Here is a 23640-nt window from a genome sequence, read left to right as displayed (position 1 = left end):
GTGTGATGGACCAGGCTATTGACGGCTGACTACCCCGAGTTTCCAGCCGAACCACCTGATTCCCGTTGCGGGGTTACCACACTTTACCTATTCTCAGTTAGCCTATGATTAGTCGTGTGGCTGGTGAAGTGTGGCTAGTAAACAGTTGTTGTTCACGCCTCAGGCTGTCACAGCCGGAGTCAGGTGACGGGAGTAGCACGGCCCGCGCATGACGTATTTTCATTCCGGATTCGCTGTAGATCTCGCCTCTGCACTTCGTTTCTGAGCTCCGTGGCTGCAGCAGAAAGTATGAGACCTAAGCCAACGGTGACCTGGCATAGCAATGCTGTCGCCTTGACATCAGCTGTCCGCGCTTGTCGGTTCCCCAGCACAAGCCTGCTGCATTCTCAACCATGTAGAGGCGGATCAATTCTTAGCAGATCATTTGGCAGTTTGGTAGCAAGGCAGGTCTTTCATTGATAAGATTAGAGATATCACAGTCTAACTTTTATAGAAACTCATCTGTATCTGGTACGGCTTCTTATATATGCAATTGCTACAAAACCTGCTCGGTGTTCGCTACCATTGGTAACCACCCTATTCATGAGGACAATAAATCTTTTTGTGGATAGGACCTGGCTCACAAGGTTCGCATGTGTAGTATCTAGAGCTGGACTAACTCACTATCAGAGCCATTGCACACTAGTAGTCTCAACAGAGGCACATTGAGCGGCATCACTGCAAAAAGATCCCGCCATGAAATCCTAAAGCCCCTGTGTCACACTCGCAAGCTTACAACCAGCCGAGCACATCTATTCAACCCCAGCATGGATCGAGTACATCCCTCCACCCATCGGGCATTCATTGCCTTTGGCAGCAATGTCGGAGACCGCATTGATATGATCGAGGCTGCTTGCCGCGAATTGGAGCGCGCCAACATCCGAATCAAGCGGACGAGCTCCCTCTTCGAGACAGCCCCGATGTACGTCCTCGACCAGGACCCCTTCATCAATGGAGTGTGCGAGGTACGTGCCCACTCCCATTTTCAACACATCAAACCCTAACCTTCCACAGGTCGAAACCAGCCTATCCCCCATGGAACTGCTGGACACCCTGCAAGCCATCGAGCTAGGCCTCGGCCGGAAGAAGCTCATCGACAAAGGCCCACGCTCAATTGACCTGGACATCCTCCTGTACGACGAGCAAATCTTCACGCATGAACGTCTCGACATCCCGCACAAACTGATGCTCGAGCGCGACTTTGTCCTCCGACCCCTCTGCCAGTACGCCCTTCCCCTCCCCATCTTATATTCCAACACTACGCACCCAACTAACCACCAATAGACTAATCCCCCACGAACGCCCCCCCTTCCTGGGCCACTCCCAAAGCTACCTCAACCACCTCAAAACCCTCCCACCTCCATCTCCCCACCCCCACCCAACAACCCCCATATCTCCCCTCTTCCCCCCAATCCACAGCACCAACCCTTCCCGCCCAACCCACATAATGGCCATCCTGAACCTAACCCCCGACTCCTTCTCCGACGGCGGCACGCACTCCCCCACCGACCTAAGCACCCTAACCACAACCGTGCACAACATGATCCGCTCCGGCGCCACCATAATCGACATCGGCGGCGAAAGCACCCGCCCGGGGTCCACCCCGGTCAGCGAATCCGAAGAACTATCCCGAGTAATCCCCGCCATCAGACACATCCGGACCACCATCCCAGAGGCCGCCCACATCGCCATCAGCATCGACACGTACCGGGCTCGCGTCGCCGAAGAAGCCTGCGCCGCCGGCGCGGACATCATCAACGACGTCTCAGCAGGTCTCCTCGACCCCGAGATGCTACCTACCATGGCGAGGACCGGAAAATCAGTCATATTGATGCACATGCGCGGCACGCCTGCCACAATGACCAAGTTAACCGACTACCCCAATGGAATCATCCAAGATGTAGGCAATGAACTCCTCGAACGGGTCGCCGCCGCAGAAGCAGCGGGGATTAGACGGTGGAGGATGATATTAGATCCCGGGTTAGGGTTCGCGAAGAACGAACCTCATGATTTGACTATCTTAAGGGAGTTGAATAAGTTAAGGACGGGGATCGAGGGACTGGAGTATTTCCCGTGGTTGATGGGGCCGAGTCGGAAGAGGTTCGTGGGCAGGTTGACGGGGGTGAAGGAGGCTAAGGAGAGAACTTGGGGGACGGCGGCGACGGTGACGGCGAGTGTTGCGGGGGGTGCGGATATTGTTAGGGTGCATGATGTGAAGGAGATGTGGCAGGTTGGGAGGGTGGCGGATGCGATTTATAGGGGGGTGGTTTGATGGGGATGGATGTGAAAAGTGGAAGTTTTGTGAGTTTGTATATTCAACTATAGGATTGTGGATGGGATAGAGTTGTATTGTGTATAGGGTGAGCGGACTGGCGTATTGGTTTCCCAGCTTGTTTGGGCGTTGGGAAGGGCTCAACCCCGGATAATATTGATTGTAGATAGTTATTGGCAGGATTGAGTCAATTATCCTGTGATGAGTGCACGGTTGGCATCTTGTCAATCAGATAACATCCACATCTATACTAAAAGCCATGAGGGGTAAGTGGATAGATGAAAAAAATATATGTTCAGCAATCTATCCTAGCTACGCTACGAGCAAACAAAAGCACACATGAATGAGTGTCATCCAAAGAAGCAAAACAGCAAATGGCGAATGACAGGTATAACCCAACCCAAACAAGAGCCTCCCCCACAACCAAAGATAGATCACCAAGCCAACCCAAACAATTGAACCAAACACATCAGAAACCTATATAATCCACCAAAAGATAATCCACCAACCCATCACCCACTCCCCTCCCCAGCAAAACCCACCCCCAACTCAGGCTCATCCCACTCCTCAGCCCCAAAAAACCCACTAAGAACGACATAATCCCCGGCCTGGCACCTACTCAACTTCATCTCCCTATCCTTCTCCAACAACTGCAACTTAACAAAATACCGATCCAGCTTCAACGGCGGAAACATGAAGTTGTCCAGCCTATACTGGCTATAAAACACCGTCTGGCCATCCTCAGTAACCCCGAAGGGTTCCGTGACATCCGTGCGCCTGTTATACTTCTTCTGCTGCAACGGAGGCTGACAGGTCAAGAACGCCTGCTTGAGATCCGGGTAGCGTTCCGGGCTGAGGTAGCCAATGACGGTCTCGCCCGCGTACGTGGGTTCATTGGTGATGGGGTGCTTGAAGTGTTTGACGGCGTAGATGAAACCTTCCCGGTCAGAGGAATTGCCGACGACGTGGTGCAGGTGGCCGCGGCCTGCGGGGCCGTGCTCGATCCCGAGTCCGTGCCGGTATGGTGGCCAGGTGTTGTCGTGGAAGTCTTTCGGCGCCGGGGGGAAGGTGGAACCAGACGTGGCTGATTTTCCAGGATGGGTAGGGGGCTCTCGGCTTGGGGTAGGTGGTGGGTGAATCTGGAGGAGGAGGAGGAGGAGGTGTTTCTGGTCGGAGGGGCACTTCGGTTTGGATAGGGGTTCTTCTTCCGGTGTAGAAGGTGGTTCGTGTTTCGGCGTCGAGGGGGGTTTGGCTGGTCATGATGGTTTAGATGGGGTGGGTGAGGATTAAGAATGACGGTGTTTAGGGTGTGCGGTAGGTATGGATATTAGGGTTATGAGGCAGCGAGGACGGGAGCTGGTAGACATCTTCGAGATGAAGTGGTTATATATGAGGCATTGGTTGGATGAAGACGGAAGGAGAGGCTAGGGAAGGTGCGCCTGTGCAGTATACCGCGGAAGACGTTCGACGTAAACAACATACTTATTGCGTGCATGTTGAAGCAATGGAGTTGGCTTTTCATTCACTAATTCAGTTCTAGACTCGTAACCTACTAAGTTCAACGACGAATATACAAGGATTCAAAGCAGCCAAACATGTTCAGTGGAAGGCAATTAATGATTTCAACTAACGCAGAAGAGCAGCATGGATGCGAGCGATACCAACCTGAACCGTTACTTCAGTAAACGGCACCTGGCGCACCTGGCGCACCCAGCTAGTCTAAGCAAACGGAGAGCACTGCGCCAGCCATGTTGTCGAAAAGTTCTGTTTATGAGGGTACTAATCAGGGGAATAGGAGACGGAGAAAGAAACGCCACAGATGAAGGAGATCGAGGAGAAAGCTGGCTAACAAGGGTCAGGATAAGCCGGAGGTAAGAATCGAAAAATTATCAGTGAGTTGTCGCGCACATATCTAGCTGTTCAGGTAGCTGCGTATAGCACCTAAAGATTCTGTGAGTAAGGCTTCGCCGTGAAGACAATGGGGATAGACTAACCTTGCAGCTTAGTTGCGCCCTCCCCGACGAGCTGCGTCAGGTTCTCAAGGTCATCACCCGCGGTGATACCGAAGCGACGCACAAAGTCCTTGGCAGCATTTTCAAGATCACCGTAGGTATCATCGGCCACGGGAAGATCATCCTCAGGACGTCCAAAGTAGGAGTTGCTCGAGATGGCCTGGGCGCCGTCGAATTGACGAAGGCGCTCCTTGGCCTCAGCCTGAGCATTGGGGTCGAAACGATCGCGTCCGAAGAACTCGTCGGAAGAGATACCCTTCTGGCTACCGAAGCGAGACTTGGCCTGCTTCAACTCCTCATCTGTAAACATCGTTAGTCGTCATCCTAACCACTATAACAAGGCAAGTCGCATACCATCAGCTGCAGACCGAGGGGCAACAGCACCGAAGCCCGGCTTCTTCGGGGCAGCCGGCTTCACGCCGACAGTCTGTCCAAATCCGAGTCTTCCAATTCCCATGCCAAGACGCTCAACATCGCCAGACTTGCGTTCTTGGGTGTTCCTGCTAGGGCTGATAGGAGTGGGCGAGGCAATCGCCGTGGCAGCGGTGGTGGTCGTCTTGGCCTTAGCATCGGCCTCAGCCTGCTCGGCTTCAGGGTTGTAGCCCAGCTTCTCAATGCGCTCAGCCTCCTCCTTGGCCTTTCTCTCAGCCTCATCGAAGTCGATAATTTCCGCGGCGCCGATCTTCTTAGCCCCCAGCTTGGGGGCCTTCTTGGCGCCCAACACGCTGCCCTTCTTCGCAGTGGTGGTAGAAGGGGTCTTACGGACAGCAGCGCTGGCCCGGATGGCGGTAGGGGCAGGGGAAGAGCTGTCCTTGTCGGAAGCGGAAAGGGGCGACTTGGAGCGGGAACCGTTTGCGCCGGAGTTCAGGAAGGGCGAGCCAGTGCGGCTGACAACCGGAGGGGTACCGGTACGGGAAGGGGGGTTGCTGGGGCGCTTGATGGAGGGCTTGTCCCAGGAAGAGAAGAAGTCGTCATCCTCAGCGGCGGGGGTACTAGAGCCGTTGGACGGAGTGCCAGCGGGGATATCGGTAATGACAACCTCTCCGGGGTACCTATGCGTAACAAGAGGCATTAGAACTGGAAGATTTGCAGAGCATCCGGGCCCACTAACTGTTGCGCATCCTGCGCAGCGCGTCTCTTGAGCTCCTCTTTGTACTTTACGGCGGCGTTGCAGGTGTACTTGACTTTGACGTCCTTGCTGGCGAGAGCGGCAGAACCGCCGTGCGATTGGAAGTACTTGGTAGCGGACTCGTTACCGCCGACCTTCATAACCCGGAGCTGTTCCCATTGCCATTCTGCACGTATCACATTAGCACCGACGGACATGGAAGTCAGGAGATGCGATGAAGCATACGGTCGAGGTTGGTGGAGCGAACGAAGGAGATATGCACGCCCAGGTTACGGTGATTGGCCGAGCAGTCAAGGCACAGGTAGATACCGAAAGGCACAGACGACCATGTTGGGTTCTTGGAGCCGCAATCGAAGCAGATCTGTGGAGGTCAAAAAAAAAGGCAAGAGTTAGAATGGCTGGTCGGAGTAATAGTAAGAAGAATAATAAGTCTGCCGGGGAGGGGCACTGCGCGCCTTGTTTGCGGGCTTGAGTTTTAGCTTCTCAAAGATCTTCTGAGACTCCGTTTTGGAGGCACTCATGATGGGCGAATTGAATATGATAGAAAAGGACCCGAGGGAGAGGAAGAGGAACGGGCCAGCAGGCGGAATAGATTTATGACACAACGGAGAGGTCGGGGAGGAAGAGAGAGGGAGAGGGAGATCCGAAAAGGCGAAGCGGGAGAGACGAACGTGGTCGGATTGGGATTGGGAAGTGCCCCGTTATGTGACCCTGCCAGATTTGCAGGATGATCCGGTAATTTTAAACTTCAGGTCTGGATTTCGGGGGGGTGGCACGTCTAGAACAGCCGCTAGTGGCGAGGATGTTCACAGCCATTGTCATTGAAGACTTGCTAGAGAGTGTTCATCAGATTCTATCAGACTACTCTATCTCATCTAATTACTCAATTTACATACCATGTTAGACATAAATCCCCGAGCACTTCTATTACATAGTTCCAACCCAATAAAACCCGTCCGTCCTGGTCCCTGATCCTCCGTACTACAAATACACACCCACCCCTACTACTCCATCCATACCCGAAACTTTGCAAACATCCGCGGCTCAAACACCGCCGGAAGTGGATTTACCACGTGACCCACTCCATTCCCCACACGCCCATCATCCACGGCTCTCTGCTAAAGTCCCATCCGACAATAATTTCATGATACCAATATCCCGCAGTGAACAACAGCTGGATTTCGACGGGGACGACCTGTGGTATGACGGTCAACAATACCTAAATCAACCGGATCAACCAACACAACAACAACACCCACAATGCTCCCATCCACAGCGCCCTACCAACTACTACTACGACCTAGTAGTAACCGTGCCGCTTTGCGCCGGCTCCAACTCCAACACATCGGTCTTCTTCCCCGCAGCAGCACAACAACAGCCACAGAAACAACAACAGCATCATCACTACTATTCCTACGAAAATACGCCACGACACAAGGCGCCGCCCCGAAACGACGAAACGTGACTGTTCTCTCCGACGATGGACGCTACGAGTGGGGAGAGTTGAGCGGGCGGGAGAAAGTCGCGAGGGCGACGCAACAATCGGTGAATTTCGTGGTGATTATTGCGGGGGCTGTGTTGACGGTTCGTTAAGCTGAATAATCACTATGTGTGTGTAAGGTGGGTGTGATTGCTGATATATATGTGTGTTGCGAATAGGGCGGAGTCTTCTACCTTCTCTTCACGGAGGTCTTTTCCCCGAATAGCAAGACATGGCAGTTTGAGAAGGCGGTGGAGCGCATCAAGGATGATGCCCGGTGTACGGATCTCCTGGGTGATCGGAGGGAGATTAAGGCGTATGGGGAGAATACGTGGAGTAGGTGGGCGAGGAATAGACCTATTGCGTATGTTGATTCTATTATCTATTTTCACTGCCTCTCGGCAGGAGGATTGGGGTGTGGTGCTAATGGGGATATAGGACGTCCGTGTATCAGGATAGATTGGGTCGCGAGCATCTGAAGATGAATTTTCATGTATGTGATGCTCGTCTCGTCTACAATCTTCGAGGTTGGTTGTGGTATACTGATTGGTTGTGATATAGGTCGAGGGTCCGCTTAATTCCGGAACTGTGTTTGTGCACATGATGAAGCCGTTGAATGAGCATCACTGGGAGTATCAGCTTCTTGCTTTGGAAGTGCCGGGTATGTTTGGTTCATTGACTTCGATACTATGGGAGGGTTGAACTGACTTGTGTAGGACATTCCCGGGTTGTGCTTGAAGAAGCGCGCGAGAAGCCTGGTGTTGGACAGGCGCTGAAGATCTTTGGTATCAAGTGGCGGTAGACGGGAAGCGCCATTTGGACCGGCAATATGAAGGGACTGCAGTCATCCCGAATATGAGTACTGTATTATATACGTGAACTGTTTATGAGTGTAAAATATACCATAGGAGAACTGAATCCGGGCATAAGTCAATACTAGCGACCTTATATCAATACCTCACTATATGTTGAACAATGTAATGTATGCATGCATCTCATAATTCTAAACATCATGTAAAAACAAAACTCATATCACATATATACAACACAACCCTTTTTATCTCTCCATTATACTATCCGGGGCCCCTCCAGAATGGTCTTCGCCTCCTCCGACCTCCACCAACTCTTGCCCTCCTCACCAGGGAACGAAAACGCATCCATGCTTTCCGCCTTCATCTCCACACTATATCCAGGCTCCATCGGGGTGACATAGTACCCATCCTTGACGCTAGACGGGTGCACGAAGTGCTCGTGCAAGTGATCCACATACTCCAACACACTCTTCTTTCCACTAACCACCACGTAATCAATCGTGCTCAAGTGCTGCGTGTACTCAGGCAGACCGACACCACCGGAGTGGGGCACAATCGGCACGCCGAACTTGCGCGCGAGCAGCAGAATGGCCAGAACTTCGTTGACACCGCCGACACGGCAGGCGTCCGCCTGCAGAACGGTCAGGGCTCCTGCCTGCAGGAGCTGCTTGAAGACAACGCGGTTCTGGCACATTTCGCCGGTGGCGACACCGATGGGGCCATAGGGGGTGTCTTGGAGGGCCTTCTTGATGGCGGCGTGGCCGAGGATGTCGTCGGGGGAGGTGGGCTCTTCGATGAACCAGGGCTTGAATTCGGCGAGTTGCTGCATCCAGGTGATGGCTTCGGGGACGGACCAGACCTGATGTCACACGAGGTGTTAGCATTGTGGGTGATGGATGGGAATAGTGGAAAGGTAGGTAAGTACCTGGTTGGCATCAACCATGAGAATGTTGCCCTTATCATAACCAATGGCTTCGCGAGCAATAGCCAGTCTCCTGCGGTCTTCCTCGACGTTTCCGCCAACCTTCAGCTTAAAATGCTTGTATCCCTGCTCGACGCTCTCCTTGAGAAGGACCTTCAGCTTCTCCTCACCATATCCCAGCCATCCCGCGCTGGTAGTGTAAGCCGGTACAGCCTGGCTCTGCTCCGCCTCCTTGATACGGTCCTGCTTGCCAGCCTCGACCTCCTTCAGGAGGGCAATGGCCTCCTCGGGTGTGATGGCATCCGTGATGTAGCGGAAGTCAATGCAGCGGACGAACTCCTCGGGAGTCATGTCCGCGACGATGCGCCAGACAGGCTTGTTCAGGGTCTTGGCCCACAGATCCCAAAGAGCGTTGACGACGGCACCAAGGGCCAGGTGAATGACACCCTTCTCGGGTCCGATCCAGCGCAGTTGGCTGTCGGAGACCAGGTAGCGCCAGGTCTTACCCCAGTCAGCGGTGAGTTCGTCGAGGTCTTTGCCGACAATGAGGGGAGCGAGGAGGGAGATGGCGGCGCAGACGATTTCGTTGCCGCGGCCGATGGTGAAGGTCTAGGGATGTTAGTTAATGTTTCTGAGGTGAAAGTGGGATCATGTGCGTACCATGCCGTGTCCGGTGTAGTCAGAGTCAGTGTAGATGATGCAGTAGGCGGAGGAGTAGTCGCCTGCGGCGTTCATGGCATCGGAACCGGTCTTATCGAGGGAGGTCTGTCATTTGGTGGTGAGCAGGTATGAAGACAGATAGGTGGCTGAGATAATGTGCGCGCGACTTACGGGAAACCTCACGTCCCTCGTAGTGAAACTTGTGATCTTAACCATGGTGACGGCTGATTCTGATCAATTGATCTGAAAAGGAACTGGAGTTGGAAAGAGAAGTCTCTCCAGGTAATCGCAATCTAGTTGCAATGCGGGGCCGTCGGCAGGCACAATATACGCTCCGGGCTGTCAACACAGGCTGTGACGACGCAAAAGAAGCAATTGAATGCTACAGAAGACAGCTGAAAGTAGCGAAAGACAATTGAGAAAACCAAATACAAAATTGAAGCGACCAGGAGTGTCACTGGGCTGGGGAAGTTACTTATACAAGGCGGGCAGACACCCCCTCCCCCTCCACGCAGTGTGGGGAATTTCCCCTCATTGGCGGAGGAATTGCTCCAGCGCGTGGGTTGGGTTTCTCCGCCAGTCAGAGGCCAGCGCTGCCCGGCCAGAATAAATCCGCGTCTTAAATGTCTGCAGGGTTTCTACCGGCAGAGAATGACTCGGTCATTTGCGCGATTTACATTAGGGTGATGCGGACCGGCTTTAGATACGGAAGAAGATACAGGTTGCTCCTAAGAGCGGATATCAGATTCAAATCACTATCGCTGGCGTTAGGTACAGGCAATCTTCGGAATGCATGGGTATAGAGACAGCGTCCGCGTGATGCTGAACCCGAACAGCAGATATACACCATTTATCCGGAAAGACCTCGCTTCTCGCTCTCCGAGAAGAAAATAATCATCCGCCACAGCTTGCGGACCAGCACCTCGGCTTCTTCGTCGAGTGCCTAAATAGCAGAGTTAGCATGATATCAAGACAGACAAGAAGAAACATCAGTAGATTGCAGGTTAAACTTACCTCCTCCAATTGCTCCACCAGCTCTTGGGGATGACCATGCTTGCGAACATGTTCTTCCACCACATCCACAAGCATCTGCTCCTGAACACCCAAGTACTCCACGATCTTCTTCTCGACGAACGGCTTGAGTTGCTCGCTGACCACCGTTTCGTCCACAAACTCCCACTTGACCTCCCAGCCCCAGAGCCCCTCCTTGTCCGTCGGGATCTCGGCGGCCAGCTGCCGGGCTGCTTGTGCCCGTTCCTCGTCGGAGAGACCAGCCGCCTCGGCGGCACTGTCGAACTTGATCGGGATGAGAGGGCGCCGGGCCGTAGCCTGAGGCTCTTCCTCGTCCTCCAGCAGGCCTTCCACCTCGGCCACCGTCCGACGGGATGTAGCAGCCTGGGCCTTTTGCGCAGCGGCTCCGAGGGAGAGCTTGAAGCGCTGAGGCTCCCGAGGGGCCTGGTTCCGAGTCTCCAGCTCTTCCGCCTGGCGCGCAAGGAAGTCGTCGGCCATACCGCGGGCCTGCTCCCGTTGTTGGACAGACCGGGCCCGTTCGCGTTCTTCCGCCGCACGATCTGCCTCGTCCATGCTGACCTCGCGAGCTCGGAATCCTGCCCGGCTACGTAGCCATGCACCCCGGTCGGCATAATAGTCCTCCACCTTGCGCGCGGCCTCGTTATCGTCGTTCCAGTCCCTGTACCGCTTGTCCATCTCCTCACGAACTTCCTGCATCTTAGCCTCCTCTTCCTTGTCTCTCTTCTTTTCGCGCTCCAGGGCGGCAGTTCGACTGCGTTCACGGTTCAGCCAGCGGCGCTCCTGATCAAGGAAGTGCTTCTCGAGTTCCGCTTCCTTTTTCTCCTGACGGCGACGCTCCAACTCCTCATCACTAGCGTCTGTTTCTTCTTCCTCGCGATCAAAGTGAACAGTAGTAGCCCCGTGTATAGAACCGCCATTGACAAAAGACACTCCCTTTTGGTAGTCCTTAGGAATCTGCACGCCAAAGCCCTTAGGGCCAGAAGGCGCCGTAGACACGCTGCGATCCCGTGGACCCAGTGGGACTCCATTGGCACCAGCCGCAGGGCCACTCGGAGCGGAAGGCGGGGGCGATGCCAGTCGGTTGAATCGTGTGCCCGCATTGCGTGCTCTCTCCATGGACTCAATCTCTTCCTCCCTCTTCAAACGCTCGATATCACGACGGTTGCTGCGCTCACGGAAGGCGGCGATCTCTTTGGCGACTGTCTCTCTCATCTCGGGAGGAATATCGGAAAGTTCGTCTTCCACTGTGATGGGAATGGTGACAACCTCCGCTCCCGTACCATCAGTCTGACCTTCTGAGTCCTTCATAGCCGTGTCTCCTTCGCGATCGATTGCCGAGACATCTTCCTTCTGGGTAGGGGAGGTAGGATGGCACAAGTCAGAGAGGACGTTCGCGAGGGTACTGCGTGCAGCATCTAACCGCGCCTGGCGCTCAGCAGGGTCCTGATCGCCTCTGGTGGCTTCGTACTGCTCCAGGTAACTCAAGGAGCTTTCATCGACGACAACCTGCACATTATTAGCTCCGTATTTCTCAAGTTTGCGCCTGACGTACCAGTAGTGTGCTCTTCTCCACCTCACGCTCTTCCTTGTCATCTCCCTCGGACGGTGTCTGTCTCTTCACAGGCACTTGCACGTCCTTTAGCACTTCCACCGCGGTCCCTAGACTTTCGGGGTCCTCGTACTCTGCGAAACCGAATTTGCATGGCTTTTCGTCCGCATCCGTAGCGCGGATCCAACGCCTGAGATTGCCCGCCGAACGGAGAATCTTCTCCACACCCTCGTCACCACCAACGCCCTCAGTAATTCCACCAACGAAGAGAGTCCGCACAATTTCCTCGCGTGTAGGGGGCTGCAGTTGCATCATCGCATCCCGAACGTTCTGACGCTGGGATTCCAGACTGGTCGAACCCAGACCTGCCCGTCTTCCCGGAGCCTCGCTACCGCGTTCTTTGCTCGTATCTGGAGTGGCAGATTTCGGTCCGGACGTACCAAGGCGAATGACGGGGGCAGAGAAGTTGATGTTGGGCATGTTCGGGGGAGGTTGGAAGTTGGGAGGGAAGCCTGCCGGACGACCAGGCTGTTGGGCGTTTGCAGGCTGCATCCCGGGGGGAGGAGTGGTTCCGGGGGCTACCATACCGGGAGGAGGAGCTACAAAGTCAGTAACAGATAACAGATGGGGTATTGAAGAAATGGTAGACTCACCCATGCCCGGGGGCGCACCAGGATAGGCGCCAAAGTCTGGAGGCCTGCCATAGAGACCAGGAGCTAAGAAAGTTAGAATACGTTCGTTAATTTCGTAAGGACACGCAGCGATGCTATCCAATGAGGTGGGAGACGTACGCTGGTAAGGATTGTACATTGCGAAGGAATCGCAGCTTCAATGGCGATTGATCGAAGACGTCCCCAGGTACCGGAAAAATTCTGAATAGTCGTGGAGTGAGAGAAAGGGGGATAATGTCGAGAATTCAATCAGATCAGAGTAGAGATTCGCCCGTATAAGGGAGCGTAATCCTCGTCTGATCGGCGGGGACGAGACGTTTGAGCAGATGAAGAAGATCGCGAGCTGCGGCGGAATCGCAGTTCGAGAAGAACCAGGTGGTCCGTGCGGACTTATCTTGGCAGCCCAGCAGTGCTTCCGCTCTCGCCTTATCCGTAATGTTCTATCATCCAGCAATCATTGTACTACTAATATGCAATAAAATAACAGGCGGTCATTTTCTGCTTAATTGACATCAACCCTGCCTTCGAATTCTCTACGCGAGAGGTTCAACTTGCTAAGCCACAGCAATTCCATCAAGTTGCTTCTGCCAGAATATGTTAATGACCCTGCCTTTCAGGAAATATTGTCTTAGGTCTACATTATTATGATACTGGCTCTTTCCCACCATCCCCCCAAGGAGAATCATCACATAAATTTAGCAGAGCCTCACTAGCCAGTGTCGAAGACTCCCGTGCCAGTATCCTAGGGCAGGGGTGCTACTTGATATCTGCAACTCTGTCAAGCAGCTACTCTATGCCGCAATTAGTAATGGTTCATAAGACGCTGCAGCAATTGTTAGTGAAAAGCTAGTTCTTCGACAGGCAGAGCCTCTTCATGTATATGCAGCATCATCGCTCTGGGGTTCGCCAGCTTCGAAGTTGTTCAACTAAGACCACTGAATATATTTTCTTAGTGGGAGGATCACACAGCAGTCCAATTAGTGACATTTCTATCCCTGTTAACAGCCTTCCTCGGATCCAGACGGAATACTTGTCATTGGGTTGCCCTCTACCTATTGGAATCGGCCACATCCGAATTCCACTGATCGTTGAACATCAAAAGGATGCATAGGGAAGAAGTGAGCCATGATTACGATACGGCAATAGTCAATTGAATCCAGAGGTAAAACAGAAGGGGTAGATTGGGGAGGAGTACACAGTAAACGCAACCGGCTAAAAGGGAAAGTATGGAACGATCTCGACCGAAGCTCCCGAGCCTTCGATAGACGATCTGGAAGGGCAGGACGTGGGGGTGACAATTCCACGGCGACCCTTTTCCGAGGGACTGACAGGAACATACCTCTGTAGCTAATACTATCTCTATTATTGGGGCGTGGTCTTGGGTCCTGATAACGCAGGATGGGACTGAGTGCCCGGTGTGACCTTGAAACCGGCTATTGTGTGATTCATCCTGGGCAGAATGGCCAGGACTGTCTTAGTGGAGCCCGGTCAATCTGAATGATGAAGCTTCCCATGACGATGCGGCCGGAGAAACAGACACGAAATCGACGGAGATAACTGCTGTGAGTGTGGAAGTGATGATACGGATAGCTTTCCAGTGGTGATCACCCAAAAGGTGTAGAAGTCTAGAATAAAGTGATGACAAACAGGATCAACGCAAGACAAATGTTTAGCAACGGGAAAGAAACGTTCAGCTGACCGGCAGAGGTTTCTGGAAAGGACAAATGGGAAAGGCGCCCACCGGGGGAATGAGTCTGCGTCACTTTGCTGGTTGTGGTGGATGCCCCACGGCAGCCCCTCCTACGGACCCCAACACGCCGGTTGACGACATACCTTGTCTTGTTGCTGCTCCTCTCCCCTCCGCGACTCCCGCCTTCTAAACTACTATTCTTCTTTCCCTTCAATTCTTCCCTGCTACCCCTCCTCCCTTTTCCCTGCCTTCTTCTCCTCCTTCCTTCCTTCGAATTTCATCTGTTTTTAAAGTAAAAGGTAAGCATCCGTCCTGTTCCAGCTCCATCCAAGCTTCGTCTGCATCAATCCCCTTCTGTTTGTGCCCCGCGCTAACACTTTCTCCTCGTCGGTCAAAGCTCTATACCATCCACCACAATGCCCAGCTTCTCGCAGGCCACCGAGCTCTCCGCCTGGAAGGAGCTCCAGGAGCACCACAACTCCGTCGGACGTAACATCGTCCTCAAGGAGTGCTTCCAGAAGGATCCCCAGCGCTTCGAGAAGTTCAGCCGCACCTTCAACAACACCGTCGACAACTCCGAGGTCCTCTTCGACTTCTCCAAGAACTTCCTCACCGAGGAGACCCTGGCTCTGCTGGTCAAGCTGGCCAAGGAAGCCAATGTCGAGGAGCTCCGTGATGCCATGTTCAAGGGTGAAAACATTAACTTCACCGAAGACCGTGCCGTCTACCACGCTGCCCTGCGCAATGTCTCCAACGAGCCCATGCAGGTCAACGGAAAGAGCGTCGTTGAGGATGTCAATGCCGTTCTCGAGCACATGAAGGAGTTCACTGAGCAGGTGCGCAGTGGTGAGTGGAAGGGTTACACTGGCAAGAAGATCGACACCGTCATCAACATCGGTATCGGTGGCTCCGACCTGTAAGTCGGCCAATTGAAGTGATGAAATGAAAAGCCGTTGCTAACATCACAACTAGTGGTCCTGTCATGGTGACCGAGGCTCTGAAGCCCTACGGTGCCCCCGACATGAAGCTGCACTTCGTCTCCAACATTGACGGCACCCACATCGCTGAGGCCCTTAAGAACTCCAACCCCGAGACCACTCTCTTCCTGATCGCATCCAAGACCTTCACCACTGCAGAGACCACCACCAACGCCAACACGGCGAAGAAGTGGTTCCTCGAGACTGCCAAGGAGGACTCTCACATTGCTAAGCACTTCGTGGCCCTGTCCACCAACGAGGAGGAGGTCACCAAGTTCGGCATTGACAAGAAGAATATGTTCGGTTTCGAGTCCTGGGTGGGTGGTCGCTACTCCGTCTGGAGCGCCATCGGTCTGTCCGTCGCTCTGTACATCGGCTACGACAACTTCCACCAGTTCTTGGCCGGTGCTCACGCCATGGACAAGCACTTCCGCGAGGCTCCTCTGGAGCAGAACATCCCCGTTCTCGGTGGTCTGCTGAGCGTGTGGTACAGCGACTTCTTCGGCGCCCAGACCCACCTGGTGGCTCCCTTCGACCAGTACCTGCACCGTTTCCCGGCCTACCTGCAGCAGCTCTCCATGGAGAGTAACGGCAAGGCCATCACCCGCACCGGCGAGTACGTCAAGTACACCACCGGCCCCATCCTCTTCGGTGAGCCCGCCACCAACGCCCAGCACAGCTTCTTCCAGCTGTTGCACCAGGGCACCAAGCTCATCCCCTCCGACTTCATCATGGCCGCCGAGTCGCACAACCCCGTTGAGGGCGGCAAGCACCAGCGCATGCTGGCTTCCAACTTCCTGGCCCAGTCCGAGGCCCTGATGGTCGGAAAGACCCCTGAGCAGGTTAAGGCCGAGGGTGCCCCTGAGAACCTGGTCTCTCACAAGACTTTCCTGGGCAACCGCCCGACGACCTCCATCCTGGCCCAGAAGATCACCCCCTCCACTCTGGGAGCTCTGATCACCTACTACGAGCACCTCACCTTCACCGAGGGTGCCATCTGGAACATCAACTCCTTCGACCAGTGGGGTGTGGAGCTGGGCAAGGTGCTTGCCAAGAAGATCCAGAAGGAGCTGGAGACCGCGGACGCTGGCTCGGACCACGATGCGTCGACCAGCGGTCTGCTGCTTGCCTTCAAGAAGAAGGCCAACCTGGCGTAAATTTTTGGATACGAAAAGGGATTGAAATAGCAAAAGGAGTACATAGTCATTTTGATGAAGCCACGAGTGTCATCCTTAATTATGAGTTAGCAATGAACTGTTGGACAGTGCAGTACTTGCAGCTGAACTTTAGACAATTAGATCGCATGAAACCTGAAAATATACCAAGGCATAGCCAGTGGCGTTGAATTCACGAGCCTCTTATGTAGCAAGTGCAACATGCAGTCCAAATAGACTCAAATCGGTAAGCAAAAAGGGTCCGTCTCCTTACCGCGGCTCCGACCACGCCGCTTCTCCTGACCATCAAAACCCGCCTTCAACCTCGCCAGCGCGCGAAAATCCCCATTGCGCTGGCCGGCGAGAGCTCCGAATCAATAATTTATTTTCTCCTATTTATTCATAATGCCCGTTCCTGAAAGGGCATCCCTTCATCGGATCTATCACTATGGACTATTGAGTCTCCTCTTCCTCCACACATCCACCGCAGCGGGGAGAAGCAGCAGTGAGCAACGCGCAACAGCAAACCCCGGCTACAGTTATGGCCAAGCGGTGCCAGTAACATGTCTGAACCGGACGATGTACGCCATCCCTGCCTTTATTATACCCGATACTTAATTGCAACGACGTACTAACATAATTGGTGATAAACAGTGACTCCGGCGAACACGTACGCCACCCACCCACAATAACCCCCAAATCCAAACCTAACACAACACAACACAACACAACACAACTAACATACAAATATGATAGATAACCGACCCCCTGGGCAACCTCCAATACATCCCCTTCCCAACATGCAACGAGACCTCCCAACCGCTATCCCTCCACTACGGCATCGCCGAACAAACCCTAACATGCACCATCGCCTCCCTCCCCGATGAACTCTACCACTTACTAGAGTACTACGTCCACTCGGACGTGCCCATGACATGTCGCGTGCCCACCGCGCCGCTTCTCTCTGCCTCCCCTTCCTCCCCGGACATCGACATCATCGATGATGTGGACTCCACCGGCGAACAAGCCTACACGCCCATCACCTTCGCCATCCAGGGCACGCTACAGCTAAGCCATCTGCATATCTGGACGGATATGAATGTCCTGGTGCATAATATGGCCAGTACGGAGAAGAAAAAGAATAAGCGCACGGACCCTGGGTATGTGGTTGCGGGCACGGCGTACAGTGTGCCCGAGTTTGATAATCGGGGGGCGAGGGAGCCGTGGACGGAGGGTCATGGGACGAAGGTTGTGAGGGGGGAGCCGTTGACGTTTCGGTTTAGTGTTAAGTGGGTTGAGGGCGGGAGGGGGATTGGGTGGCCTAGTGATGGGGATGGGTATGAGGAGGAGAAGGGGAGTTGTGGAGGGGGGTGGTTTTCGAGGGTCGTGTTTTTTGGGTTGGCGGCGGTGGTTGGGGCTGTGTTGGCGGTTTATTGGGAGAGGGTTTATGGGAGGGGACGCGGGAGGGGGGAGGGGATTCTGGGGGTTACTGGTGGTGCTGGGAGGAAGGGGTTTGGTGGGAATGGGAATGGGGTTAGGATGAATGGGTATGGAGGGTATTCGCCTGCGAGTGTTGCTGTGGGTGGTGGTGCTGGTGGTGCTGGTGGTAGTGTAGGAGGGGGAGGAGGATATGGTGGGTATGGGTATGGAGGGTATATGAGTGGGAAGAGGGATTGATGTGTATATTGACTGATTGATTGATTGATTGATTGAATGTATGATTGATGTGGATGATTATTGATAGATGGAGGTACAAACAAAAGATGTATGCAGATGCAGATGCAGATATACTACCAGTATAGTATCTCATGTAGATTCAACAGACATAGCAAGACAAATGAAATACAACATAACACAACGAAAATACAACACTACAACAATATAGTACACAAAATAACCCTTTTACCCACTTCCCCCATCATACATATCCCTCTATACACACACCCCCAACCATCCATCCCCCTGCAGGGAATATCTACCACCCCTGCCCCCTAATCTTCTGAATCCTCTTAACAGTCGCCTGAAACGAGAACTTAAACAACTTCCTCCACCTCTGCATCCTGAGCTGCTTCCGCACCATACCCTTCCGCACATGATACTTCTGCTTCATCAACGACTGCTTCATCTTATTCTGACCGATAGTCGTGCTCAGCGACCTCAACGCCGCCGGCAAATCCATCCCGCGCTCCGGCTCAACCGTAACCTGTCTTCCCAGCGTCGGGCCCAGCTTCAGATCGATCTTGCGCAGGGATGTAGCCGTCCGCAGGCCGTCTGTCTCGGCGGAGAGGCCTACCGCGCGCGAGAGGGAGAGGCTATCGTTGAAGGCGCGGGTGGTGCTGCCGGGCGTAGCTGCCGCATTGCTGCCGGGTGTGGTGGTGGTGGTGGTGTTGGTGTTGTTGAAGTTGAGCTTGTTGAGGATTTGGTCGAAGTCGGTGGGTTTTTGGGACGTTGATGGGGATGAGGAGGGTTGTTGTGTTTGGCGGGTCGGGGGTTGTGTAGTTGTGGTGGTGTTGGTCTTGGTGTTGGATGAAGAGGAAGAAGAGGAGGAGGCGTCAGAAGAGAAGCGTAGGCCAATTCGTGCTGGGAGGAGCTGTTGTTGCTGCTGGCTCTTGTAGAGGGTCGTGGTTGGCTTCGCCCGGAGGAGGCCGCGGGATAGGGCGCGCATGTCCATGGTGATAGTGGGTTAGGATTCGACGGATCCTAGTCAATTGATAGCTGTAGACGTGTGTTTCCCAGGATATCACGGTCCTGCCCTGGTTGAATGCTGTGGTGGAGGCGGACAGGCGTCGAGGGAATTATTGTTTGTCGGATATGGGATAAATCTCGCCCGTTGCGGGTTGCGGATCGGAAATTGCGGGCACGTGACTACGTGGTTGATTCCGCCGGGACTCCGCTACATACTCCAGTATACTTACGTTGTACACTGGACTAAGATTTGATTATCGAGGGCTTTGTTAAGTCTGACTACGTGTAGTTCTGCAGAAGCAGAACATCCCTTTCCTATTTCTCTCTCATCACTTCACCTTCTACCCCGAAACGAAAAATCACACCAAAATGTCCTCCATAACCATCGCAACCCTCCCCCGCATCAGCCGCGACGCTCTCTCAGCCCTCCTCCTCTCGACTTCCACGCCTGGCAAACTCGCCATTATCGATGTGCGTGACTCTGGTACGTATACCCACCTTCCTTCTTTACACTCCACCTCCATCCACTATACTAATAAGTTTTTAGACCACGTCGGCGGCCACATCACCACCTCCACCTGGGTCCCCAGCTCGTCACTAGACTACCGCCTCCCCGAACTCATCCGCACCCTGGCGGACAAAGAGAAGGTGGTCTTCCACTGCGCGTTGAGCCAGCAGCGCGGGCCGTCTGCTGCGCTGCGGTATGCCCGCGAGCGCGAGCGCATCCTCGGCGAGGAGGAGAGTAAGAAGCAGGAGGTGTTTGTCCTCGAGGGTGGGTTCGTGCAGTGGCAGGAGAAGTATGGGCCTGATGAGAGGTTGACGCAGGCTTGGGTGGAGGATATTTGGAGGGAGTATTAGATTTTTATATTTCAGTTATGGATAGGAGGTTGGGTTGGTGGATTTGGAAGTATTGATTGGTTTGGTGGTGATACCCTTTTTATTTGGTTCATTTATTTTCACTGGTGGGTTGGGTTGGGTAGATGGGTGAAGATTGGGGGAAAGATGCATGGTTGGCGCATTAGAATAACAGTCATATATATGGTATTTGGTTGATTGTCTGCATGTCTATATAGTATTATACATGGGCAGTATCGACAGCTACATCACAAGTCCACCGCCGAATCCAATCGGTCGACGCTTGCCGTCATTCTCGGGAACGATGGCCATCACTTTGTAGATCTTGCCCATACTACCACCGCCCTTCTCCACCAGTCTCTTCCATCCTGTCTCCAGTGTCTTGCGCTTCTCTTCATCACCAGCCTTCTTCAGAAGCTGCTGCATGCGCTCTTCGATGCCCATCGCCTGCAGGAAGTCACCCTGCTCGACCGGCCCATGCACCTCTACGCCCTCGCTAGCCTCGATGGCCGCCTCCGCCAACGCCGTGAAATCCACATCAGCACTGACATCCACCTGTCCCGGTGACGACAACGGCGGAACGTTCTTGTGCTCCTGGATACCGCGCAGGGAATTGATCGGAATGGTATTGAGAGTGCCGTAGTCCATGATCAGGGCAGCACCGGAAGAAGTGCGCTTCGCGGGGGCCGGCGCAGAAGCAGCAGCGCCCTTTGTGACCGTCCGAGGGGGCTCCGAGGCACCGCCGATGCGGCGCGCAAAGTCAGCTGCGTAGATACGACTCTCCGGGCTGACTTCGATGGTGGATCCCGGCTGGTATTTGAGGGCGCGGTAGCGCGGAGAGATCTCCGGGATGACTAGAGAGGATGGCGTCGATGCTTTAGCGAGAGTGAGCTTGAACTCGGGCTCGCCTTCGATGTTCTCTTCCACGGCTTTCGGGTTCAAGGTGACTAGGAGTTCGCGCCACTGGGGAGTGTTGGCTGGCTTCAAGGGCTGGTGTAGTTTTGCTGGGCCGGTGGGAGTCATGATTTCCTTCTGCTCAGGCTGGTTCTCTGGAGAGGGAGGGATGGATTCAAAGGCGTGGATGGGGAGGGCATCGAAGAATTCGTGGGCGAATATGAAGGGGGTCTTTTCTTCTTCTGTAGGCAATCCATCAGTCCGGTGTTCACGCGCAGATAGCAGTCATGCTTCCATACCATGGGGCAACAGTCGGATATCCTCCACCCAAACGATCGGGACATCAAAGTACTTGCATGTACTCTTGTGTCCGATATCCGTTTCCTCCATGACTGCATCCCCGCACAGCAATTTCTTCTGCACTTCCCGCAGCGTGGCACTGGCTTCCACCAGATATATCGCCTCTATACTCGACGAGAACATCTTGAAGTTGCGGAATGTCTACCTCCGTCCGAATCAGTAATCATAAGACGTCGCAAAGTCAGGACATCTGGACAACTCACACGCAACATGTCATCCATCAATGTACCCTTCCCCGGTCCAACCTCCATCAATTGCACTCCGCTGCGCTTCCGTCCCTGCGCCATCCATTCCGCAATTGTCCAGATCCCCACCAGTTCCCCAAAGACCTGCGATATCTCGGGAGAAGTGACGAAGTCTCCTTTCTTGCCAAATACTTCGCCATGGCCTTCTGGTCGCGTCGTGTAGTATCCTCCTTCAGGGTTTGTGAGGACCTGGCGCATAAAGGCGGCGATAGGAACGGGTCCGGTTACCTGGTGGAGGGCTGATTAGATTGGCTCAATGACAATTGGATTGATGTCGTACTTTGATCGCATTGGCAAGAGTCTGTGCTAGCGGTGTCGACCATTTTCTTGTTTCAGAGGCAGATGTGGAAGATGTGGATGTAGTTGAGGACCATCGTTGCGATTTGAGGCAGAGGGTCTGGTTGGGATGTCTTCTGAGGAGCTGCCTCACGGCGCGCCTCGTTGCGTGCCTCATCTCGATGTTCTTCAATTGAAGGGTAGCGAGTTAATTCATATGTCTAGTTGATTCGGTATTGTTAAGGAGACCCTAATTTGAGGGGTTCTGGATCAACATCCAGCAAATAATTCTGTGAAGCTCTCCAACTTCTCCGCAAAACTTCCGCACACGTGATTGCGTTCTTATCATATCAGCTGCCGATAATCCGCTCCAGTCAGTTATTTGATCTGTCTACGTCCAAAGCGTATTCGTCCAGAAAAAAAAAATAAAGTATTTCTTCATATCGTACAGGTCTTCATTCTAAGTAGCCAAGCAATTGCAGAACCATGTAATCCGAAAAGAAATAAATCCATCCTGCCTGATCAGCAGAACAGCCTGTATCAAAAAACAGCGTATTTTCAGATTGAACCACTGATGGCTGCATTACCGCCTGCCCCGGTTTCGCTGGTTCTGCTGAGGTGCATCGACCATCATCTCATCGCTATAGAGGCCTGTTTCTTGTGTATTCTGTGCTCCACCCCTTGCCTTCCGACCGCCCCGGTTTCTGCGATTGTTCCCCCTGGATGGGCCTTGGCCAGCCTGGTTCTGATCATTGAATCCCCACCGTCCGTCCTGGACAGCTGCATCGGCCAAGCGATGAGAACGTCGATCGCGGTCCGCTTGCTCGCGGAGGTCACTGAACGATTGGGAGTTCTGTACGGCGGGCTGGGCATTGGCGCGCTCGAACAGATCGGGGTTCGCAGGTTGCTTTAGGTGGAATGAGAGAATCCGACCGTCGGCCTGATCGATTAGAATAAATCATTGATAGTTGGACGAGTGACTTACCCTCTGGTTGTGAAAGTTGGCAACGGCACCCTCTGCGGCCTGTCTCTCTGCAAATGTAATCTCCGCTGTGACAACAGGATGTTGCGCAGTGACCCAGCAGCGCAATATCGGGCCGGAAACAGGTTCCAGAGCTGATTGAATATCGGCCGCCGTAGTCCCTGGCGCGAAGTTGCTACCGACAACAACGAATGGCCCGGACCCTTTTCCCTTGATCGACAGTCCACCTCCATTTCGCACGTTAGCCTGGCCGCTCGCGGGATTGAGCGCAGAAAGAAGGCGGTTCTCATCAGGACGGCGCTTGTTCGACGGCCTTGCGTTCTGTCGGGCACCCTGTCGCGCGGGCGCTGGGATTGGAGGAGTTGTTTTGGCCGGTAGAGTAGCCGATGCGGAGCGCTGAATTTGGCAATACATCGAATTAGTTATGCGAAAAAAATGAGCAAGCTTGCAGAGGTCCTGATCTCCTCACCTTCGCTACTCCGATCCGACTTGCCAGGCTGCCTGGCTTCACATTTTGCGTCTTCCCTGTCGGTTTCGTAGGCGGGTTGGTCGTTTTCTTCTTGCTCAGGAGCTTGTTTGCTAGTTCTTCGTTGCGTCTTCTCTTGCGATCTGAATCAAGCCTGTTAGTCTCAAGCGCTCTGCGTGGGTGAGTCGGGGAATGATGGTCATACCGGCTTGGATGATCGCATCGAAGGAAACGCTATCCTGGCTCGCGGCCATGGCGGTAGAGCTTTAGGGACTGAAAGTGAGGGTTAAATGACAATAAGTCTAGAATCAATGAAGTATAGAATCAATTGAGCTTCCAGTGTAACTTAGTTACCAATGATGAGAATCTGTCGGGTGCTTGAACTGGTGGACAGCAGGAGGAGCTGACAGAACGGAAGGAATTCGAGCTCCGCCATTAGCTCCGCTCCCGTCATCTCGCCCGCCGCTGACTTTCTGTA

The 23640-nt window shown here is 53.7% G+C and overlaps 12 protein-coding genes across 12 annotated transcripts; 6 read left to right on the top strand and 6 right to left on the bottom strand.

Annotated features, from left to right (window-relative positions):
* The first annotated feature begins 240 nt into the window (after positions 1-240).
* On the top strand, positions 241-709 carry BO87DRAFT_79462 (uncharacterized protein). Its single transcript, XM_025629572.1, has 2 exons — positions 241-443; positions 494-709. The coding sequence occupies exons 1-2, from the start codon at positions 289-291 to the stop codon at positions 609-611; spliced, it is 273 nt and encodes a 90-aa protein (XP_025484743.1). The 5' UTR covers positions 241-288; the 3' UTR covers positions 612-709.
* BO87DRAFT_372427 (folic acid synthesis protein) lies at positions 494-2570 on the top strand. The gene is made up of 4 exons (XM_025622282.1): positions 494-567; positions 670-1004; positions 1054-1262; positions 1324-2570. Exons 2-4 carry the CDS (start codon positions 807-809, stop codon positions 2309-2311), a joined length of 1395 nt encoding a protein of 464 aa, XP_025484742.1. The 5' UTR covers positions 494-567; positions 670-806; the 3' UTR covers positions 2312-2570.
* Positions 2571-2823: 253 nt separating this feature from the next.
* Positions 2824-3806, bottom strand: BO87DRAFT_412178 (uncharacterized protein; the record flags this gene model as incomplete). Its single annotated transcript, XM_025626486.1, has 2 exons — positions 2824-3563; positions 3794-3806. 2 exons carry the CDS (start codon positions 3804-3806, stop codon positions 2824-2826), a joined length of 753 nt encoding a protein of 250 aa, XP_025484741.1.
* A 1-nt stretch (position 3807) lies between these two features.
* BO87DRAFT_372425 (ADP-ribosylation factor GTPase-activating protein) lies at positions 3808-6151 on the bottom strand. Its single transcript, XM_025622281.1, has 6 exons — positions 5908-6151; positions 5678-5813; positions 5435-5618; positions 4678-5375; positions 4306-4623; positions 3808-4252 (listed from the first exon to the last, which is right to left on the bottom strand). Exons 1-6 carry the CDS (start codon positions 5971-5973, stop codon positions 4224-4226), a joined length of 1431 nt encoding a protein of 476 aa, XP_025484740.1. The 5' UTR covers positions 5974-6151; the 3' UTR covers positions 3808-4223.
* Positions 6152-6488: 337 nt separating this feature from the next.
* On the top strand, positions 6489-7883 carry tim21. The gene is made up of 5 exons (XM_025622280.1): positions 6489-7036; positions 7112-7296; positions 7371-7425; positions 7494-7593; positions 7649-7883. The coding sequence occupies exons 1-5, from the start codon at positions 6713-6715 to the stop codon at positions 7732-7734; spliced, it is 750 nt and encodes a 249-aa protein (XP_025484739.1). The 5' UTR covers positions 6489-6712; the 3' UTR covers positions 7735-7883.
* Positions 7884-7920: 37 nt separating this feature from the next.
* Positions 7921-9765, bottom strand: BO87DRAFT_349201 (mandelate racemase/muconate lactonizing enzyme family protein). Its single transcript, XM_025621015.1, has 4 exons — positions 9498-9765; positions 9327-9431; positions 8670-9275; positions 7921-8603 (listed from the first exon to the last, which is right to left on the bottom strand). The coding sequence occupies exons 1-4, from the start codon at positions 9540-9542 to the stop codon at positions 8001-8003; spliced, it is 1359 nt and encodes a 452-aa protein (XP_025484738.1). The 5' UTR covers positions 9543-9765; the 3' UTR covers positions 7921-8000.
* Positions 9766-10043: 278 nt separating this feature from the next.
* BO87DRAFT_455067 (uncharacterized protein) lies at positions 10044-12894 on the bottom strand. The gene is made up of 5 exons (XM_025628613.1): positions 12699-12894; positions 12561-12623; positions 11911-12506; positions 10341-11864; positions 10044-10269 (listed from the first exon to the last, which is right to left on the bottom strand). The coding sequence occupies exons 1-5, from the start codon at positions 12715-12717 to the stop codon at positions 10177-10179; spliced, it is 2295 nt and encodes a 764-aa protein (XP_025484737.1). The 5' UTR covers positions 12718-12894; the 3' UTR covers positions 10044-10176.
* Positions 12895-14375: 1481 nt separating this feature from the next.
* Positions 14376-16561, top strand: BO87DRAFT_372421 (glucose-6-phosphate isomerase). The gene is made up of 3 exons (XM_025622279.1): positions 14376-14567; positions 14666-15184; positions 15241-16561. Exons 2-3 carry the CDS (start codon positions 14685-14687, stop codon positions 16400-16402), a joined length of 1662 nt encoding a protein of 553 aa, XP_025484736.1. The 5' UTR covers positions 14376-14567; positions 14666-14684; the 3' UTR covers positions 16403-16561.
* Positions 16562-16685: 124 nt separating this feature from the next.
* Positions 16686-18350, top strand: BO87DRAFT_438396 (uncharacterized protein). Its single transcript, XM_025627890.1, has 3 exons — positions 16686-16980; positions 17054-17069; positions 17156-18350. The coding sequence occupies exons 1-3, from the start codon at positions 16805-16807 to the stop codon at positions 18074-18076; spliced, it is 1113 nt and encodes a 370-aa protein (XP_025484735.1). The 5' UTR covers positions 16686-16804; the 3' UTR covers positions 18077-18350.
* BO87DRAFT_372420 (mitochondrial 37S ribosomal protein bS21m) lies at positions 18110-19163 on the bottom strand. Its single transcript, XM_025622278.1, has one exon. The coding sequence runs from the start codon at positions 19068-19070 to the stop codon at positions 18375-18377; it is 696 nt and encodes a 231-aa protein (XP_025484734.1). The 5' UTR covers positions 19071-19163; the 3' UTR covers positions 18110-18374.
* Positions 19164-19322: 159 nt separating this feature from the next.
* On the top strand, positions 19323-20125 carry BO87DRAFT_349184 (phosphatase YCH1). The gene is made up of 2 exons (XM_025621014.1): positions 19323-19568; positions 19632-20125. The coding sequence occupies exons 1-2, from the start codon at positions 19454-19456 to the stop codon at positions 19940-19942; spliced, it is 426 nt and encodes a 141-aa protein (XP_025484733.1). The 5' UTR covers positions 19323-19453; the 3' UTR covers positions 19943-20125.
* On the bottom strand, positions 20126-23539 carry BO87DRAFT_324859 (DUF185-domain-containing protein). Its single transcript, XM_025620080.1, has 9 exons — positions 23368-23539; positions 23166-23305; positions 22700-23092; positions 22408-22654; positions 22164-22167; positions 21719-21875; positions 21397-21666; positions 21133-21334; positions 20126-21075 (listed from the first exon to the last, which is right to left on the bottom strand). Exons 1-9 carry the CDS (start codon positions 23414-23416, stop codon positions 20183-20185), a joined length of 2355 nt encoding a protein of 784 aa, XP_025484732.1. The 5' UTR covers positions 23417-23539; the 3' UTR covers positions 20126-20182.
* Positions 23540-23640: the final 101 nt, after the last annotated feature.

Source organism: Aspergillus neoniger (assembly GCF_003184625.1).
Source record: "Aspergillus neoniger CBS 115656 unplaced genomic scaffold BO87scaffold_2, whole genome shotgun sequence".
In the NCBI taxonomy this organism is placed as follows: domain Eukaryota; kingdom Fungi; phylum Ascomycota; class Eurotiomycetes; order Eurotiales; family Aspergillaceae; genus Aspergillus; species Aspergillus neoniger.
This window is presented reverse-complemented; position numbering and strand designations above follow the sequence as displayed.

Excerpts from the sequence above, each read along its gene's own strand:
- BO87DRAFT_79462 (XM_025629572.1), top strand. The coding sequence starts at position 289 with ATGAGACCTAAGCCAACGGTGACCTGGCATAGCAATGCTGTCGCCTTG. Across the intron at positions 444-493 it reads TTTGGCAGTTTGGTAGCAAG|AAACTCATCTGTATCTGGTA; the intron begins GCAGGTCTTTCA and ends TAACTTTTATAG.
- BO87DRAFT_372427 (XM_025622282.1), top strand. The coding sequence starts at position 807 with ATGGATCGAGTACATCCCTCCACCCATCGGGCATTCATTGCCTTTGGC. Across the intron at positions 1,005-1,053 it reads TCATCAATGGAGTGTGCGAG|GTCGAAACCAGCCTATCCCC; the intron begins GTACGTGCCCAC and ends AACCTTCCACAG. Across the intron at positions 1,263-1,323 it reads GTCCTCCGACCCCTCTGCCA|ACTAATCCCCCACGAACGCC; the intron begins GTACGCCCTTCC and ends AACCACCAATAG.
- BO87DRAFT_372425 (XM_025622281.1), bottom strand. The coding sequence starts at position 5,973 with ATGAGTGCCTCCAAAACGGAGTCTCAGAAGATCTTTGAGAAGCTAAAA. Across the intron at positions 5,814-5,907 it reads AACTCAAGCCCGCAAACAAG|ATCTGCTTCGATTGCGGCTC; the intron begins GCGCGCAGTGCC and ends TGACCTCCACAG. Across the intron at positions 5,619-5,677 it reads TCGCTCCACCAACCTCGACC|AATGGCAATGGGAACAGCTC; the intron begins GTATGCTTCATC and ends TGATACGTGCAG.
- tim21 (XM_025622280.1), top strand. The coding sequence starts at position 6,713 with ATGCTCCCATCCACAGCGCCCTACCAACTACTACTACGACCTAGTAGT. Across the intron at positions 7,297-7,370 it reads GCGAGGAATAGACCTATTGC|GACGTCCGTGTATCAGGATA; the intron begins GTATGTTGATTC and ends ATGGGGATATAG. Across the intron at positions 7,426-7,493 it reads ATCTGAAGATGAATTTTCAT|GTCGAGGGTCCGCTTAATTC; the intron begins GTATGTGATGCT and ends GTTGTGATATAG.
- BO87DRAFT_349201 (XM_025621015.1), bottom strand. The coding sequence starts at position 9,542 with ATGGTTAAGATCACAAGTTTCACTACGAGGGACGTGAGGTTTCCC. Across the intron at positions 9,432-9,497 it reads CGAGGGACGTGAGGTTTCCC|ACCTCCCTCGATAAGACCGG; the intron begins GTAAGTCGCGCG and ends ACCAAATGACAG. Across the intron at positions 9,276-9,326 it reads ACTACACCGGACACGGCATG|ACCTTCACCATCGGCCGCGG; the intron begins GTACGCACATGA and ends TAACATCCCTAG.
- BO87DRAFT_455067 (XM_025628613.1), bottom strand. Across the intron at positions 12,507-12,560 it reads TGGTGCGCCCCCGGGCATGG|CTCCTCCTCCCGGTATGGTA; the intron begins GTGAGTCTACCA and ends CTGACTTTGTAG. Across the intron at positions 10,270-10,340 it reads TGGTGGAGCAATTGGAGGAG|GCACTCGACGAAGAAGCCGA; the intron begins GTAAGTTTAACC and ends TCTGCTATTTAG.
- BO87DRAFT_372421 (XM_025622279.1), top strand. The coding sequence starts at position 14,685 with ATGCCCAGCTTCTCGCAGGCCACCGAGCTCTCCGCCTGGAAGGAGCTC. Across the intron at positions 15,185-15,240 it reads GGTATCGGTGGCTCCGACCT|TGGTCCTGTCATGGTGACCG; the intron begins GTAAGTCGGCCA and ends CATCACAACTAG.
- BO87DRAFT_438396 (XM_025627890.1), top strand. The coding sequence starts at position 16,805 with ATGCCCGTTCCTGAAAGGGCATCCCTTCATCGGATCTATCACTATGGA.
- BO87DRAFT_372420 (XM_025622278.1), bottom strand. The coding sequence starts at position 19,070 with ATGGACATGCGCGCCCTATCCCGCGGCCTCCTCCGGGCGAAGCCAACC.
- BO87DRAFT_349184 (XM_025621014.1), top strand. The coding sequence starts at position 19,454 with ATGTCCTCCATAACCATCGCAACCCTCCCCCGCATCAGCCGCGACGCT. Across the intron at positions 19,569-19,631 it reads TATCGATGTGCGTGACTCTG|ACCACGTCGGCGGCCACATC; the intron begins GTACGTATACCC and ends ATAAGTTTTTAG.
- BO87DRAFT_324859 (XM_025620080.1), bottom strand. The coding sequence starts at position 23,416 with ATGGCCGCGAGCCAGGATAGCGTTTCCTTCGATGCGATCATCCAAGCC. Across the intron at positions 23,306-23,367 it reads CGATGCGATCATCCAAGCCG|ATCGCAAGAGAAGACGCAAC; the intron begins GTATGACCATCA and ends GGCTTGATTCAG. Across the intron at positions 21,076-21,132 it reads TATCCGACTGTTGCCCCATG|AAGAAGAAAAGACCCCCTTC; the intron begins GTATGGAAGCAT and ends GATTGCCTACAG.